Source organism: Gadus morhua, chromosome 20 (genome assembly GCF_902167405.1).
Source record: "Gadus morhua chromosome 20, gadMor3.0, whole genome shotgun sequence".
NCBI classification, from domain to species: domain Eukaryota; kingdom Metazoa; phylum Chordata; class Actinopteri; order Gadiformes; family Gadidae; genus Gadus; species Gadus morhua.
In genome coordinates, this window is record NC_044067.1 from 16,292,006 (window position 1) to 16,310,905 (window position 18,900).

The 18,900-nt window shown below is 46.6% G+C and overlaps 1 protein-coding gene across 4 annotated transcripts in view; it reads right to left on the minus strand.

Annotated features, from left to right (window-relative positions):
* Positions 1-18,900, minus strand: part of hdac4 (histone deacetylase 4) — a 111,747-nt gene that overhangs the window by 29,585 nt on the left and 63,262 nt on the right. For 3 of the 4 annotated variants that reach the window (XM_030342870.1, XM_030342868.1, XM_030342871.1), the window contains 10 exons: positions 14,514-14,642; positions 13,928-14,034; positions 13,054-13,173; positions 11,904-12,096; positions 10,444-10,640; positions 6,710-7,015; positions 4,302-4,491; positions 3,400-3,533; positions 2,202-2,304; positions 591-637 (listed from right to left, as the gene is read on the minus strand). In XM_030342870.1, the coding sequence (XP_030198730.1) occupies positions 591-637; positions 2,202-2,304; positions 3,400-3,533; positions 4,302-4,491; positions 6,710-7,015; positions 10,444-10,640; positions 11,904-12,096; positions 13,054-13,173; positions 13,928-14,034; positions 14,514-14,642 (1,526 nt within the window). The remainder of the gene's footprint in view (positions 1-590; positions 638-2,201; positions 2,305-3,399; positions 3,534-4,301; positions 4,492-6,709; positions 7,016-10,443; positions 10,641-11,903; positions 12,097-13,053; positions 13,174-13,927; positions 14,035-14,513; positions 14,643-18,900) is intronic. The other variant, XM_030342869.1, reaches the window with a different exon arrangement.

Consider the following 18,900-nt stretch of genomic DNA (forward strand, 5'->3'; position numbering starts at 1 on the left):
CTCCATCATTGACCTGTACACCCATATACACACTTGTTGTAACACACACACACAGACACACACAGACACACACAGACACACACACACACACACACACACACACACACACACACACACACGTTATAAAACACAGTGTAACACACACACAGCTTGTTTAGTGGAAACATCTGGATATGATTACCAGCTCCACAGAAAGCAGAGCAGCAGCTTTTGTTGCCTCTGGTGTGTGTGTGCGCGTGTGTGGGTTTGTGTGCGTGTGTGTGTTAGTTGAGAACAAATAGCACCATTATTTTGACAGGGGAGAGGAAGAAACAGAGTGAGAGGGAGGGAGAGAGAAGAGAAAGGGAAACTAGCTTGCTTATGTTGGATATGAAAAGGGTTATTTTTAACAGATTGATGTCACTAACATTAACACACTGAACCTCCAGCATTGTGAACAGCAGCTAGGCTAATGGAGGTAATGTCGTTGGCGTTGCCAACATCCCCTATATATCAGGCGTTTGTGAGATTAATAAATAGCTGTGCTATTAAAATGAAATAGTCTTATGATAAATAGTTCATCTTCAAGAGTAGTTACAACAGTAACTTACCCCGATTCCTCCACAAGGCAGTCGCACAAACATGGGGTTCACAGCACCTGGGTGAGAGATAAAGACAAACAGTTAGAGAGAGAGAGGGAGAGAGAGAGAGAGAATAAGCTCAATATATCAGTGTTGAAGAGGCAGTCTTGTAGAGCCTCAGGGTGTGATTACCGGTATGACCTATGACCCCGAAAGGGTTTGGGTGCACAACATAGGGTAAACACACATTGTATCCTTTTTATCCCAGTTATATTTTAATGTTATAAATCTTATTATGCTTTTGACACATAACTTAATCAGTTCAATCAGAAATCTGCAATGATTTGATAATTCCATCCATTGACTGCACACGCCTCTGTTCAGTTGTTTGTATACCAACTATCTTTTGATGCGTTGAATTATTTATATTTAAACTGAAACTCAAATGTCATCATCATCATACAAGAACAGCCATCCATATAATATACAATAATGGTCTGTCAGAAAAGGCTATGGAGAATTCACGTTTAAACTCTAAATTCTCTTTATTCTCTTTATTGATTGGCGACAAAACAAGAATAATATATTCTGTGTTGAGCCAGCATATATTTCTGATCAAGTCTGCGGCTGTTTTCTCTGTCCATATCTCTAAGGGATATATATAGCTCTCCTTCTGCTTTGTTGATGTTCAACAGATGGTTTAGTCATCTCTGGACTCATCGCTTCCCCCGGTGGCGGCTGCTGCACCTGCACCATAGCAGCTGGTGAACACACTAGTAACACTAGAACAAGAGGTCACATCTCCACTGGAAGGGAAGCAGAGAGTTTAAATACGCTCTCCTGGCCCTTTGCTCTGTTTCTCTGTGTTGATCAATGTTATTCTGCCCTTAAACGCGTCGCCCTGGACCGACTATTGTGTCCTTAGGTTCTTGATGTGAGCCGCGATGTAGAGCACTTTTCTATCGCGCTGTTGGTGTACAATTACGTTTTCGGAATCTGAAACCTTTACACAACAAGCTAGCTAGCGTGTAGTACAGCTATGCTATAATGAGTGGAGCCTGTAGCGTGGCTAGCAGCCAGATCAGCCAGAATGAATGAATGAGCTAAGCGGATGTTTGTAGGTGGTGGTTCAAAATATCTTGGAACAAAGTTTCTGTGTGTGTGTGTGTGTGTGTGTGTGTGTGTGTGTGTGTGTGTGTGTGTGTGTGTGTGTGTGTGTGTGTGTGTGTGTGTGTGTGTGTGTGTGTGTGTGTGTGTGTGTGTAAATAACAAATTGATGGGATGATGTCATGGAAAATGTGTGTACATGTGTGGGTCCTTTTATGCGTGCTTGTTTCCCATTTGCATCTTCATGTTCGTTTTATTTGTGTTTATATATTTATATATGTGTGTTAATGTATCGGTGTCCCTTTGCTCTACGTTTGGCTCTGTGTATGCAAGGTGATAGCCTGTCTCTGGGTGTGTGCCGATACATGCATTTTTGTGTGCAGAATAGTGCATGCGTGTTTTTGTGGATATTTTTGTTCATGCACATATGTGTGGATATATTAGCGTTTGTGTGTTTGTGTCTGTGTGTGTGTATGTGTGCATAGAAATATAATAGTGTGCGCTTATGTGTGGGCAATAGTGTGTGTGTCTTACAGTCCAGTTTCTGCCGTAGAGGGTTGGTTCCGTACAGCAGGACGTGCGCTTCAGAGTGGACAGTCTGGAGCTCCTCCAAACTAGCCTTCCTCCCCCGGATACACTGCGCGCACACACACACACACACACACACACACACACACACACACACACACACACACACACACACACACACACACACACACACACACACACACACACACACACACACACACACACAGCATTAGTTTTCTATTTATTTTTCACGTCCTTACAAAAAAGAGAAAGAAAGAGACTGGTTGATTACAGTCAGGCCCATCTCTAGAAGAACCACAGGTGTCCTAATTCAAGGCCTTACTGCTATTAGACGATGTTAAATCCTTCTATACGGAGGCTTCTTACAACCACATCCTACCAGATGCCACAAATACATGAGGACATGAACAGAGAGAGACTTAAGGAAAGAGAAGGAGCGTCAGGAGATAGATGTCCAGAAAGATGCTCAGACTGCTTGAGGGACGAGGTTGTACTTATCTCAATCCACACATGCAAATGCATGCATGCAAACACACACACACAGACATACACACACGCACACAATAAAGGTCATCTACTTTGTTCCCGAGCAGTCAAAGCCGTCAGCCAGCCTATTTGTTCTGCTCACGTGCAGGTCTTGAACACGAGCAACAACAAAGCACACGTGCACTGCCCAGATAAGAGGCAGCGCTTGGTTCCAATCAGCTGAAAACACCCCAATCAAAATGAGCTTTTACAGCCCACGGCATCTGATACGCAGTTGGAAAAACATCAGATCAGATCCCTCCATAAGGATAGAAACTGTTCAGGAGCCGGCTAGAATCTTTATTTCAGAATTTGGTCATCTTGGACTCAGAAGTTGTGCAGGATTCTTTTTATCAAGAAATCTGTAATCAGATTTCTGGCAACCTAGTGCCCCCCTGTGGACACAAAAGGCACCTCAAAAACAATCTAACATTGTTATTATTCTGATTTTGCATCCTTCATAGTGACATCCAGCTATCCCCCCACTGCGTCTCCTGCTTTCATCTCCCCCTCCACCAATCACCCGCTTTCTCTCCTTCCCTGCTGGACGATGGAAGGGCCTAACCCAGGGACTGACCAAGAGACTGACCCAGGGATCCCTCCCCAAGCGGTCTGACGCAGGGATCCATTCCCCGGGGGTATGACCGGGTGCTCCTACCTCACAGTGTGCCCGCAGGCCTCTTTCCTGCAGCCTGGACCAGATGCTTTGGATGCGGCCAGCGTGCTCCGGGTGGCTGGTGCTGTTACCACAGATGCACTGGTGCTTCTGCATCAGAGAGTCGTACACCAGACCTGGGAGGGACACATGCGCACCATGAAGGAACTCCTACTTCTACTAGTGCCTGGCACTTTAGTCCACAGTGAAGAACGAGACGGGCGACATAAAGGCTTAGGATTCATATTGGAGCAGCTACCAAAGTGTCCCGCGTTAAAGATTTAAAAGAAAGCGTAAGTCTTGATGCGATAATAATAATGAAATAGAGTACAGAGTAGCTAAAAATAGGAGGGGTTGGGAATATTTATATATTGAAGTATGTTTTTACTGAAGTTTTGGAAACAACATTTGTATCCATCATTTGAATCACTACTTAATTGCTCCAACACCTGCATGTCCCTTTGGCAGTGGATCTCAATTATTTTCCGTCTTCCCCCCCCTAGGAGACTTTTCGCCCCGCCCCCTGATTTGAAATACTATTTAGAACCTGCTAATATTTATTTATTTATCTGTACAAAACCACTGTTTGAGTTGATGTCACCAGCATTCTGCATACAATCACCTGCTTATCAAAATAGATTAATACCATTTAGCTGAGATAACATCTGCAACGACTTAAAACAATTTGCAAGTTCAGTTTATTAGCTCAAGTTCTGCCAAAACCTCTGACCCTTGGTATTATGTTTATTCAAAAAAAGAAAAAAAAAGACACAAAGTCCCCCCTGCCGCTCGTGCGTGGGGCGCGCCCCACCGTTTGAGAAGCCCTATGGGATGAATAGTCTAATATTAAGAACGAGAAACAAGTGTTGTGATTTTTATGTTAACAGTGCTCATCCCTGACCAACCTGTGGTGAAGCGTGGCTTGGAGGGCGGGTCTTGGACCACCAATGGGAAGGAGGCGGAGGCGGGTGATGATTGGGCCCTCGACAAGGGGCGGTGCCCGGCGAAGCTGATGGAGAGGCCAGCCGCCTCCATGGAGGCCTGGTAGTTCCTCAGCTGGTGGATCCTCTGCTGCTCCAACAGCAGAGCCTGCTGCTGGTACAGACAGACAGACGTACACACGGATAGACATACACACAGGCAGACCCGCGTACACACATACGCACACAGGCAGTTGCATGCATGCACACAGGCAGTTGCACACACACACACACACACACACACACACACACACACACACACACACACACACACACACACACACACACACACACACACACACACACACACACACACACACACACACACACACAAACGTTACATTGCTTGCATTGGCTTCTCTATGCCACCAGATGGTGGTATACTCACACATAACAATGAGTCATAGGTAAGCATCGTCCAAAGACATTCATTCAAGCAAATTAAATGTATTTCTCTTAAAGTCACTTACACAATATTAACTTAAGTCAAGGCAGATTCAGGATCGTATTAAACTCTACTTAGCAACCCTGCTATCAGAGGTTGAAATCAAATAACATTCAAGGCTGAACAGGCTACAGGGCATATGCAAATGTGATTGTTCTGGTGTGCAGACTGCTGCAAGTCAGGAATATTCACTCTAAAGCTCCCACGAGCTGTTGAGGCTTCAGGACAGGAGCGGTTTGAGACACGCAGCACCACCAACAGAGGGTCAGAGGACAGCTATTTAAAATAAAGTCATTCTGCATTTGCATGAAATTAGCTTTTATCCCCCTGACCCTTTATTAATTGTATCTCCTGTGTGTTGACATTTAAACCTCAAATTATTGGGCATTGAATTGGAAAAATCATAAAAGATTTAATAGGGAATCACAAAAGTAATCCCGGTCCAAATGTAAGTGAGCACATTTGAGTAATGTATGCAAATCCTCCTCAACACGCAGTTACTGAGGAGTGACTGTAGCACGTTTTGGGCCTCTCAGCTGTTAGTGTTGGCACTGCGGCAACCGGGACACGCTGACTCGATTAGCTGATGGAGAGGCAGAGACCGGAGACATTGATTGTGTGTGGGACTGCACAAGAGTGTCACGGAAGGAGGAAAAGATGTGCCTTTAGATGCAGGGGTGTGTGTGTGTGTGTGTGTGTGTGTGTGTGTGTGTGTGTGTGTGTGTGTGTGTGTGTGTGTGTGTGTGTGTGTGTGTGTGTGTGTGTGTGTGTGTGTGTGCAGCTAACCTGCCCATGGCCATTCACAGAAATACAGCAGAGAAGGAGTAGGAGGGAGAGGAGGAATGATAAAGAGAGCACGGAGAGAGAGAGAGAGAGACCAGTGTGATAGATGTAGCGTATGCTGGAGTGTGTTTTTGGGAGTTGCATCCCAGGGTTTTTGTAAGTTAAAAATAGCTTCTATATCACCAATGGCAGAGAGACAGAAAGACAGCGAGATTGAGAGGCAGACAGACATGCAGGTAAGCAGGCTTGCGGGCGGACAGACAGAGATGGAGACAGACAGACAGGGGGACAGAAGGTGCTGTGTAGTATTACAGTCAGTCCATCTGTTGCCACTGCCCTGGCACATTAGGCTATAAGTGCATTCTCACACTCGTGCTTGAGAGAAGCAGGCCGTGGTTAATGCTTTAGCCTAGCATGACAGCATCTGTACATACGCACACACAACACGCGAATGTCATGAAGGCATTGAGACTAGTATTAGTAAAAACATGGAGTCCAGCCAATGTTGGTCCTCCATTCGGAGCTTAATACACAAATTAGATGACAGCAGAGATTAAACGGTTGTAGATTTGAGGTTTGATGGGACATCGCTATGACGATAATGAAATGAAATTTGATATGATTGCATGATTTACTGCGGGAGCTACAAGCAGATGGCACATTCATAGTTTTTATATCTGGGAGCAGAGGAGGGTATATAGAACTGGAAATGATTTGGCAACACAGAACTCCACCTCACTCTCTCTCTCCACCACCTTCTCCCCATTTGTTCTCCTTTTTCAGACTTTCCTATCCCCTGCTTCTGCATACTTCCTCCCCTCCGATCCCCTCTTCCATCACCCCTCGCTCTGCTTCTCATCTCGCTCTCATCCAAATTCTTTCTGCTCATAATCACATGGCCTACTCCACTCCTACTCTCCCGCCTCCAACGACCCGTTTCCACCTCCTCCTCATCTGCTACTTCCTCCACCTTGTCACCCTGACCCCCCCCCCCCCCCACGACTCCCCCTCCCCCCCCGGCTTCCTCATAAACCCCGCCCCCACCCGCCGTCTCCTCAACCATCACCTCCTCCACTCCTCCATCACCACCTCCCGCTCCCCCTACCTGTCTGAAGAGCAGCTCCTCGGTCTGCCGCTCCCGCTCCTCCTGCTCCTCCTGGGGGTCAAGGGGCTCCTGCTTGATGACCAGGCCCCGCTGCTCCTGCTGGCCCGAGGCCAGGGAGGCGGCGCTGCTGTGGAGGTGGTGGTGGTTGGTCGGAGGCGAGGAGGAGGAGCTGGCGGGCGAGACCGAAGAGAGCCCCTGGTGCTCCCGGAGCTCCTCCTCCGTCTCCTCGGGATGGCTCTGGTGCTGGCGGGAGGAGGAGGAGGAGGAGGAGGAGGAAGAGGGCTGCTCGCTGGGCTTGGTCATCATCTGGAGGAGGAGGAGGAGGAGGAGGAGGAGGAGGAGGAGGAGGAGGAGGAGGAGGAGGAGAGGAGAGGAGGTCAGAGGAGAGATGTGTGCATCCTATGGATGGTAGGATGGTTCGTGGATTAACACTGAGGGCTTGTTATAGTGCATGTGGTGCCCTGACACTGCAGGGCACCACACGCACTTTTCTTGAGACAGACATTGAGTATCAGAACAGCTAACCGACCAGAGCAGGAACACCCCTCATCCATTTGGGTTCGGTGAACTTGACTTCATAAGCAATCCTTCAGGCATAATAAATAGCATTGGGAAATTTTAGTTTTAACCACAAGTAAGGAAACTTGACCTCCTAACAAGAGTAAATATCTTCTTATGAGAACAGGCCAGCTCTTTCAAAGAGAAGAAATATGAATAATATGAAACATCAAGATAAGAGCAGAGGCAAAATTAAAACATGAAGGTAGATACTTCCTGAGATACCAGCAGTGAGGGAGAGAGGTAGGTGTGTGTGTGTGTGTGTGTGTGTGTGTGTGTGTGCGTGTGCGTGTGGGAAGGCTTATTACAGGAATTCTGTTGTGGCAGTGGGTAGTGTTTATCGCCACGGCAATGACCGGAGAAACACACACACACACACACACACACACACACACACACACACACACACACACACACACACACACACACACACACACACACACACACACACACACACACACACACACACAACCTTGGTGTCTAAGGTCATCGATGTAGTGGCCGCTGTTTGCAGATGGGGCTCACACATACGCACACCTCAAACACCGACCGAAACACACTCACACAAACTGGCAAAGAGAGACACACACACACAAGCGCGCTAAAATACACATGCCAACACGCAAACACACACACACACACACACAAACTGAGACATTTACACACACATCCACATAAAACACACACACACACAGAGCTGTCTGGCAGGTGGCCCAGAGAAGCGTGCATTGACGTCAGAGAGCAGACTCTCGCCTCATTCCTGCCCTTCTTCAAACAAACCCTCCCTCCCCACCCTCCACCTCTTTCTCTCATTTGCTTTTCTTCCTTTCTGCTCTGTCCATCTCCCCTTTTCTCACAGAGGAAATACTTTCTGGGACATGAAGCGTGGGAAGAGAGACACTCAAGACCTATCTGTTTTGAGAGAGAGAGAGAGAGAGAGAGAGAGAGAGAGAGAGAGAGAGAGAGAGAGAGAGAGAGAGAGAGAGAGAGAGAGAGAGAGAGAGAGAGAGAGAGAGAGAGAGAGAGAGAGAGAGAGAGAGAGAGAGAGAGAGAGATGCAGTGTAAACAAACATATTCCGTTTCTAGTGCTTGTCACTCTGTCTTCTTATTGTTAAAGCTTTTCAGACACACACATGCACACACACTTCGAAGGCCGTTTTTCAAATGGAAAGGAGGACGTTTTAAAGTGTAATGGGAACACTAACGTTTCACTTTAACTGCACCTTTCCACTGCTGCTTAAAAATGATCTTGGGATTATAAAAACAGGACCATACAAGCCTTCTCTTCAGATTTATGATCGCTGGTTCCCACAACGTTGGCACAGTATAACACAGCCCCAGTCCGTTTTCCTAACCTCGCTGGCATCCAGGGTCAGAACTGAAGTCAGTCAGTTTGATCGTGCTTCTCCTTCGGAAGCCAGCAAGTCCTTAACACTCTGGAAATGGCCAAGAAGCCAAAACAGAGGCTTCATATTTACTGGTAACTGTGGTTACCTCTAAATAACAACAACTAACCCAATATATAAATAATAGCATTATATGTTGAAAATACGTGATACTTTATTCAAGTTGGACTGTGTGGCCAAATAACTTAACCATGAAACCATCAATTATAACTGCACAAGCGCATGCACCTCATCCTTCAAATTTAATTATATTTCTTGTTTTCTTTTCTACATTACCACCAATATGCGTTTTGTGTTCTTTTAGTTCTTGGATTACCCTTGCCTCGGTTAAGGATTTCCACAGAATTCACAGAATCCCCGTTTCGTACGGCACATCCGATACTAAAATAGCCTTTAGACTGAAATCCAACGGGCTTACGACAACACTTTCAAGGCTGGTGGCCTTTGGCCTTTTTCTGTCCCTCTCCAAACAAACAGTGTATAACCGAGCGGTAGAAGATAGCGTCGAACTCAATCTATAGATAGACACACACATCGGACACACACATAGACACACACATGTACTTACAACAGATGTAACTACCTAAATTGTAGTGCATATCGTGTGGACATTTGACATATTTAGTTGTTTGTGTTGTTACCAAGGATCTGCAGTCTAGCATGCAGATGTGGGGCTAAAGCCCGGGAGCATTAGGTCATAACCAGAGATGTTCAGGGGATTATTCCAGATTATCCAGACCAGCTCTGGTGTAATCTCATAGAGAATGACACGCCATCCCGCGCCCACCGCTGTGCTTTTATAGAATGGATCTTTCTGTACCACCGCACATGATGGCCGTTAGCAAACCCATAGGAAACTGTATTTTTGACCTTTTATCTTTTTTTTTTTTATTATATCCTGTAATGTTGATTTCCTGCATTTCCATATTTTGTACACCACAACAAATTACTTAAGTTGAAGTAATATGTTAAAGCTCTTTGGGAGATAAAACCCTTTTGGATTTTGGAAAGACATCATCGCCATAATGAAGGCCATAAAGACAGTTGACAAGAACTCCCTCATTCCCAGGGACGTTAACATTTAAAGCAAAATGAAACGTTGTTCTGCACTTAAACTCAAAACAAAAACCATAAAATATAACCTAAGATGTGCTTTTTCAGTGGTTAAACAGAAGTACCTCTGAAATAATTTTGAGGCTTAAGCTTTGGACAAAAAAATACTTGAGTGGTGAAATATCCTCACCATCCACTATGACACTAACTGAGTCTTATCCAGATGAAATGTCACCGGATACGTGCACGCTCCTGAAGCCCAGTGACGCCATGCACACTATATATTCCCCCGCTTGTCAATTATCGTCTATTGCTGCGCATCGTCCCTAATGATCCAACACTCCGGCACACACCGTCATGCTTCCTGTGTGGCCATATAAGGAGTGAGCTTCCTCCACTGTGTCGTTGCCGAGGCGACAAGGAACACACAGCCACGCACGCACAGACAAACACACACAGGTTTCTCAGAAATAGACAAAGTGGACTCTCTCTCTCTCTCTCTCTCTCGCTCTCTCTCTCTCTGTACGCACGCACAGTCAAATATACAATTATTTCAACCCACTCGCCCATACATATACGTTCTCACAGCCTCGTCCCTCCAACCTACACACAGATAAACGTAGACTCTCCCACACACACACGCACACCTAAGGACCCACGCACAAGCATACGCACACACACAGCCCCAGCCATCCACCCACAGCCACCGTAGCCCACCTTGTTGATGATGTGTTGCTGCTGGAACTGCTGCTTGTGTTTCTCCAGGAACTGTTGGTGCTGCTGCTGGACCACCAGCTGCTGCAGGGCCTGGGCCGGCCCGGCCTGCTGCTGGGGCAGGGGGGCCGACTGGGTGCGTCCCAGGGGCCGGTGGCCCCGTGCCAGCTTGGACACGGAGGGCGAGGACAGGGGGAGTCCTGGGGGACGGGGAGGGGAAGGGGTGCCAGACACAGGGGTGTTAATTAGCAGCTGGAGGTGGTGACTGTTTACAAAGAGAGGTGAGGAAAAGTACTGTTTACTATTAATATCCGATGTAATTTGGCGGAGCATACAATCTTAATTGGAGTAGAGCTTCTCTCGCCTCGGGAGACCATCCGGATATTCAAGTTTGCGTTCTGCAATGAATATCAGTCTGACCTCGGCTGGCCAGCTATTGATTTCCAAATATGGACGCGGCGGCCTTGCATTGTTAAAAAAGCGCAGCCAATCAGATGGAATAACTAAAGTGATGCTCTTTCTCCCCTTTGCTCTGGCCGGCAGATTTGTTTTCCCTGCGTTGGTTAGTTCCGAGTACGAATGCAACTGTGATAGGAACTATAATTGGCCCTGAAAATATCGCTCAACAAAAGGTTTTCTTATTGTGGTGTGTTGTGTGGGGGGGTGACGGTGTGTCTGGGTGCCCTGACGGGTTGGTTGGTCGGGCGAGCAGGTCGGCCAGATGGCCAGCCCAGCAGATGACAGGAGAGGCTGCCGGTTGTGTAACGATGACGCACAGGCCAAAGACGACCAGAAAAGTTATTTTAAAAACAAAGAGAGGTCACAGACTCAAACCTAAACTCCTCAAACAAACTTGAGTTTGACAGAAAACTAATTCACTCAAGCCTCAATCGAATCTTCGACGTTTATTTATCATTTATATCATGCAAAACTATCGCAGGAAACTCATTGTTTAGAATCAAATGGATTTGCTGTATTATAATCAATGGCATGTGGTTGTTAATAAGGTTCTCAGTATAAGTCTGAGCATAATTACTTTCGCTTGACTAACGGAAAACGTTACGTTTACCCATAACCTGCTACATAAACTACGAGTTTGTGGCACAAAGGTTAAGCTTATGCAACAGAGGCCAGTTTAACAAAGCCTAATGTAACAGAGGCTAATGAAATAGGAGCTATTGGAGGCTAACGTAAAATGAGCAAGTGTAACTTAAGCTATTGTAACAGAAGTTAATGTAACGACTGTAAAGACTAGTTACTAAAATGCCAATGTAACAGATGCTACTGAAACAGGTTAGCTTAACAGGTGCTAGTCTAACAGAGGTTTCTATAACCAGTCTAGGTAAACGGATGCTAATGCTACAGATGCTACTTTAATCAGGCTAGTCATGTAAGAGGCTAGTTGAAACAGACTAGTGGAACAGACGGTGGAAGTGGATTCCTCCATCACTGAATGTACTGACCTAGTGGGTTGTGGGCCTGCTCCAGTAGGACCATGTGTTGGAGGAGGGGGTTGTGGGAGCCCCCAGGCACCCCAGCCCCCTCCAGGTAGGCCGGCAAGTGAGTGCCGGGCCGGAACGGCGGAGACAACGGGATCCCGTGCTGTAACCCTTGCAACGCCAGCCGGCTCTCTCCGTCCTGACGGACTGACAGTAACTGGGGGGGGGAACAGGGAGAGGATTAGCAACACATGGAAAGATGTCTACAATATTAAAGAGCAAACCCACTCTTCTCAACACCTTTGGACATTTCATAAAAGAAAAAAAGAAAAGTTTTCCTAGGAAACGTGAAAAAATAATGTTCTTCGCTGCAATGTACCACTCTTTATCGTACATGCACATATCACTTGTCAACCCCCAATATCAAATATTTTTGAGAATGCTCGGGCAAAATGTATCGGGCGACCCTTGAAAGAGATGTTCCCGGGCCCCAATCAATGCTTTCGTGCCACATGTTGAGAACCCCCCTGCTGAAGCAGGCAGTGTGTTTACATGGGATAGATTGATAGGATTAAGCCATGTACCGACTCGCCACTCGAACGGACAGCGGTCACTTGTCTGAGTATATATGCCGATCAGAGAAATCGAATAAAAGGCCGGAGCATGGCTTATTCCGCTACGCTGTGTGGCACTGTACCCCTTTGAACAAGTAGTTATAGAGCCACTTCTGGTTGACCTATACCCCACAGCAACAACAAACTATCTGGCGGCGTTCAACTTATTGTTTAATTCACTTGCACTTGGTTAAGCATGAACCGGGTCTCCGCGCCCCTCCAGAAGGGGGTTGTTGATTTCGACGAAACCTTGTGTCGTTCCGGCAACAACACTACTAGCTATTATGTGGTCTCCTTCCAACGGAAGTTCTCGAGGATATGCAGAACGTGAAATCCAATTACGATACGATGGCTTGGTTTAAATGCAGACTATGAACAACTTATCTAGATTTTCTTTTTTTCAGATTATGAGATGTCCGTTATGGTCCGATTTTGGTCCGATGTCGGTCGGACTAAGATGTTTACACGCATTTTCAAAATCCAAATTTGAATATCCAGCTCAATGCAGCCCCGCTGACTGACAGCAGGGGCATCAGCAGTGTTGTGGATGATGAACTCACGCTGCTGGCCGGGCCGGTGGCTGGCAGGCCCAGGGTGATGTTGGGCAGTGAGGGTGAGGTGTAGAGAGACAGCTGGCTCACAGAGCCATCTCTGGCCGCCAGCCTCTGGAGCAGGGATACCTGGGAGTCAAACACAGAGCGCAGATGAGGATGCACCTCTTTAGTGAGCGATGTGCCCATCCATCAATCTCCACACACTTAAGAGTGAGACGTGTGTATAGGAGGTTTGGCGAGACCACTGTTCGATATATCGTGCTATTATGCCCCGACACACACACACACACACACACACACACACACACACATAGACAGACACACACACACACACACACAGACACACACCGACACAAACACGGTTCGAAGAGGAGGGTTAGCAGGCCGGTTCGATTTCAGAGGACACGAGCGGGGAAGACTGAAGTATGTTCCACCTCCAGTCTATACAAGGACGTCAATAACCCGCTCAATAGGCGGACTCCTCTATAGTGTGGCCTATGCTCCACTCGTGGTCGGCACACATTAACACAAGAGCACACAAACATCTCCCTTCATCTATCAGGTCACGTTCGTCAGTTGCACTACCGTTTTTTCTTTCCACCCTATCCATGAACAATATCATTCCGTGTTTTTTAGAGGAGACGGTTTTATTATGATTGTAATGCGGTTTTGTAAACCACTTTTCAAGCAACTTGTATCTTCTTTGAAACTGTTTTAATGGGAAAGTGCTAGTCAAATATACGTTTTATTTATATATTATGAATGCACACACACACACACACACACACACACACACACACACACACACACACACACACACACACACACACACACACACACACACACACACACACACACACACACTTCTGTTGGTGGTTACCTCACACGGGCTGCTAGAAATGGGCAGTCCGTTCTCGTGGGGGATGTTACTGGAGCTGTTGTTGGGGGAGGATGGGCCGGATCCAGGGGCGCTGTTACACGCCGATTCTACAGGAGAAGGAGAAGAGGATGATCTGTTACACACAGATTCTAGGAGGAAGGGGAGGATGATCTGCAGGAAACAGATGCTACAAGAGAAGAAGAAAGATCTGTTACTCGTTTGTTTAAAGGAGAAGAAGAGAATGGTGTGTTACAAACAGATACTACAGGAGAAGAAGAAAGCTCTTTCAAGCTGTTTCTCTACATCGGAAGAAGAGAATGATCTGTTAAACCCTGATTCTACAGGAGAAGAAGAATAAATATTTGATCTGTTGCATGCTGATTCTACAAGAGAAGAAGATCTGTGCCTAATTTGTGCGGAAGCTTCCCTGATACGTGCTAATGAAGATAATATTGCGCTGTGGGGCTGTCCTAGTCAGGAAACATCCCCACTAGGTAGACGGGTTTAGCAGCCACTCAAGGAAGCTCAGATCATCAGTTGTCCGCCTGGTTCTTAAATCAACCTCAGGTAGGGTGCCCCATCTCACCGGCCATGTCCAGGGAGCGCTTCTTGGCGGTGGTGATGGCGCCGTCCTTCCTGCGGAGCAGAGGGCTGCTGCGCCGCTCCGTCACCTTCTGCTTCAACCGGGACCGCAGCTTCAGGTTGGGCTCCGACGCTGAGCAGGAGAGGGAAGGATCATTATAAAAAAGATATATTAATGTAGAATATATAAATACAAATATATATATATATATAGACCACAGCTTCAGGTTGGGCTCCGACGCTGAGGAGAAGAGGGAAGGTTCATTCATAAAAAAAATATATTAATGTAAAAAAAAAAAAAATATATATATATATATATATATATATATATATATATATATATATATATATATATATATAGACCACAGCTTCAGGTTGTGCTCCGACGCTGAGCAGGAGAGAAAGATCATTCATAAAAAATATAAATTAATGTAAAAAATATATATATATATATATATATATATATATATATATATATATATATATATATATATATATATATATATATATATATATATATATATATATATATATATATATATATATAGACCACAGCTTCAGGTTGGGCACCGACGCAAAGGAGGTGATATAAAATAAATAATTAATATAAAATATATCTATAATTATAGGCACACATCAGTCTCATGTTGGGCTAAAATGCTGAGGAACACAAAGGAGACCTAGAATACATAAAATATACAATATAATTTCCCAGACTATAATATAAAATTTCATGCTGCTATATAAACATAGAGTAGGCTTGGCTTACAGGATAAGGAAGCTACCCAGAATGCACCAGTCAGGGGTTTACTGTAAAATGTATTCCTTAGCGAAGATCAAACGTTATTATTATGTCCTAATAGACATAATGTCCACATTATGTCCTCCAATATATTATGTCCTCATTATGTCCTCCAATACATTTTGTCCACATTAAGTCTTCCGATACATTTTGTCCTGATTAATTCCTCTGATACATTATGTCCTCATTAAGTCCTCCAATACATTTTGTCCTCATTATGTCCTCCGATACAATATGCCCTGATTAAGTGCTCCAATACATTTTGTCCTCATTATGTCTTCCGATACATTTTGTTCTCCCAAACTCACACAACGCTGCAATGCACATCTGACAAACAAGCCCCCCCCCTCCCCCCCCTCCCTCTAGCTGACACATACACCTGATTAAAACCAATCAACATGTTGAAAAGCGTGTTCTCTCGCGTGACACTGCTCCTTGTGCTGTGGTGGACGCAGAGGGTGCCCGACCATGACTGTATCTGTGATCATGTCGCCCGGTCCCGGCCAGCTGGCAGCTGCGATTGGACGACCTGCGGGTTAATGACACCGCCACCACCGCAGTCCAATAACGAAGCCGCAATTAGAAAATAAATCGGTGTGCCTGTTCTGTGTGTGTTTGTGTTGCAGTCTATACTTTGTTGGTGTTGGGGTACAAACAAACAAGTCTGTTCTCGATGTCCAAGAATAGAGGTGGCAGGGAGGGCAGGGGAACGTTGGGCGGTGGAGAGAGGAGAGGAGGGGGAGGGAGCAGAGAGTTGGATAGCAGAGCGCTGGAGGAGGCAGAAGAGAATGATGAGGAGGAGAGCGAGAGGAGGAAGAACAGGCGAGAAGAAAGAGTCGAGGAGGGGGAAGTGGAGGAGGAGAAAGAGACAAGGAGGGGGAAGTGGAGGAGGAGAAAGATGAGGAGGAGGGGGAAGAGGAGGAGGAGAAAGATGAGGAGGAGGGGGAAGAGGAGGAGAGGAAAGATGAGGAGGAGGGGGAAGAGGAGGAGGAGAGGAAAGATGAGGAGGAGGGGGAAGAGGAGGAGGAGAAAGATGAGGAGGAGAGGGGAAAAGAGAAAAGGAGGGGTGGGGTGAAAGAGAGGAGGACGAGGAGAAGGAGATTAGGAGGGCCATGCTCTGGGAACCTCCTCAGGTCAGGCAGAGGACCACAGCCCCCACCCCAGCCACCATTGAGAATGCCACAGACACAAACAGCTCTTATTCTCTCACATGCTTCCGGTGTCAGCCACTTTTTCCTTGCTAGCTAGCTCGGGATGAACTGCGCGTGACCCTAACACTGGATTCACATGCTCAGGTCGGAGCGCGGCTCACGCTAACCTCATTAGCCGCCGCCGCGGTTGAGGAAAATATTTGTCCACAGCCCAAAAACTCAGCTAGCCTCACGTACCACTGAATGCTAATCAGGCAAATGCCATGCCTGGCTTCATGCACTCCAGCAACACACTACCGTTTATTTTATTTCTACTCTCCTGTACTTGATGCTGTTGTTACACCAGCATTTGCTTTACGGGATTAGATAAGTATAATCTTAATGGTGGCTTGGAAGTGGTTATCATGCCTTTTGTCATTGGAAATATCTGTAATGTTGAAGCAAGAGGAATTCCCAATGAGAACACCCTAATGTCCAGTCAGGTAACCTACCAGCCATAGACTGCCCTAAACTCACTCCTGTATGCTTGAGAGTGCTGACTGATCATCAACCCCTGATGTCAACTATATGAAGTTGGCATAGGGGATGACATTTAGCTCTATATAATGTTCCCAAGGCCAAGGGATCACAGTTTATTTGCTAAATAAATCAGAGTGTGTGTGTGTGTGTGTTTTAGCCACAGGGCTGTTCACCTTGGACTGTGACTTTGACAGGTGTTAACTGTATCCAGGCAGAGAAATGACAAGGCGGTACACACACACACACACACACACACACACACACACACACACACACACACACACACACACACACACACACACACACACACACACACACACACACACACACACACACAGCGGAGGCCACAGGCCGGTGTTTTGCTGACACTGGTCGTTTTAGTTTAGCTCTCTCCTTCTCTCACCTCCACCCTCCTACCGTCTATCCAATTTACCACTTCTTCCTCTGCCCTGCCGCTCCCCTCTCCGTCCACACCTCCTCTCGCTCTCTTCACGCTCCACTGCCCTCCCTCTTCCAAGCCTCCCCCCCACTCGCTCCTCTGAAGCATCTCTCAGTCTCTCTCTCTCTCCCATTCTCGCCCGCTTATCCCTCACTTTCCACCCCCCCTCATCTCTCTCTCTGTCTCTCACCCCCCTGTCCCCTCTCTCTCTGCTTACTCTCCTCCCAAGGAGCGCAGCAGGTGAGCCCCACCCCATTACGACCCGTGAGTCCTGGTTCTGTACGTCTGTTATCCTCACCCAGCATGCCCTGGTCTACATCAACAGGGCCGAGCTGTAGCTGTGTCTACCACTCATAGACCCTAAAGACGTGCTCACTTATCGCAGTTCAATTCCTCTCCGCCGGTTTAGAACTTAAATGGGAATTATTTGTTGGTAACTTGCTCCCTCTCTTCTATCCATCTCTCTCTCGATCTATTTTAAGTCTCTCTCACTCTCTCTCGCTCTGTCTATTTATCTCCAGCTATCCATCTGTCTATCCATATAGCTCCCCCTCCCTCGCTCCGTCTCTCTCTCAATCTTATTACATGACCCAGCGTGTTGTGTCCATCCGTACGCTTGCCATCCACAATAGCCAACCGCTAGCAATTAGCTAGCGTGCTCGGTCCTGATTAGGGCCACTAAAGAGCCGCTTAATATTTCAGAGTGAGGACGTTCAGGAAGTGTTTCGTCCAATCTAAAACACATCGATCAGCTGCTCGCACCCGCTGATGGATGTACAGCGGTCTAGAGACATACAAAGAGAGAGAGAGAGAGAGAGAGAGAGAGAGAGAGAGAGAGAGAGAGAGAGAGAGAGAGAGAGAGAGAGAGAGAGAGAGAGAGAGAGAGAGAGAGAGAGAGAGAGAGAGAGAGAGAGAGAGAGAGAGAGAGAGAGAGAGAGAGGGAGTGAAGGGGAGCATGAGAGGGGGAGGGAGGGGGGGAGGGAGGGAGAGAGGGAGGGAGAAGAGAGATTCATGGGAATCAATAGAGTAGTTTGTTGAAGCTCATCGGCAGCAAGCCTTGGCTTCCCAGAAACGACATGTCCGGATGAATCTTTTATGTTTCTTTATGGACCGACTACACCGAATAGGACAACCGATAATAACCAAACACAAGCACCACTCCCATAGACGCAGCCAGCCATGAGGTAACCCAGATGAGTGCATCCTTAATTCAGTTTAGACTTGCTCCCCTGTGTGTCCGCCGTGTGGGACATCTGCTGGTGTCACACACGGACCCCGCACCGCACTACGTCTAAAGCCCTGGCTACAGCCCTAACCACACCGTATAGAATAACAGATGATAATCTAAACACAAACACACAGACAGTACTTGAAGAAAGCAGATGGATGGATTTCTGGACAGACCATACTTGAGGAGAAGAGTGTTTGTGCTCGGTTGTTCTACTATAAAGAGGCCAACGGTAAGAGGTCTGGACACAGA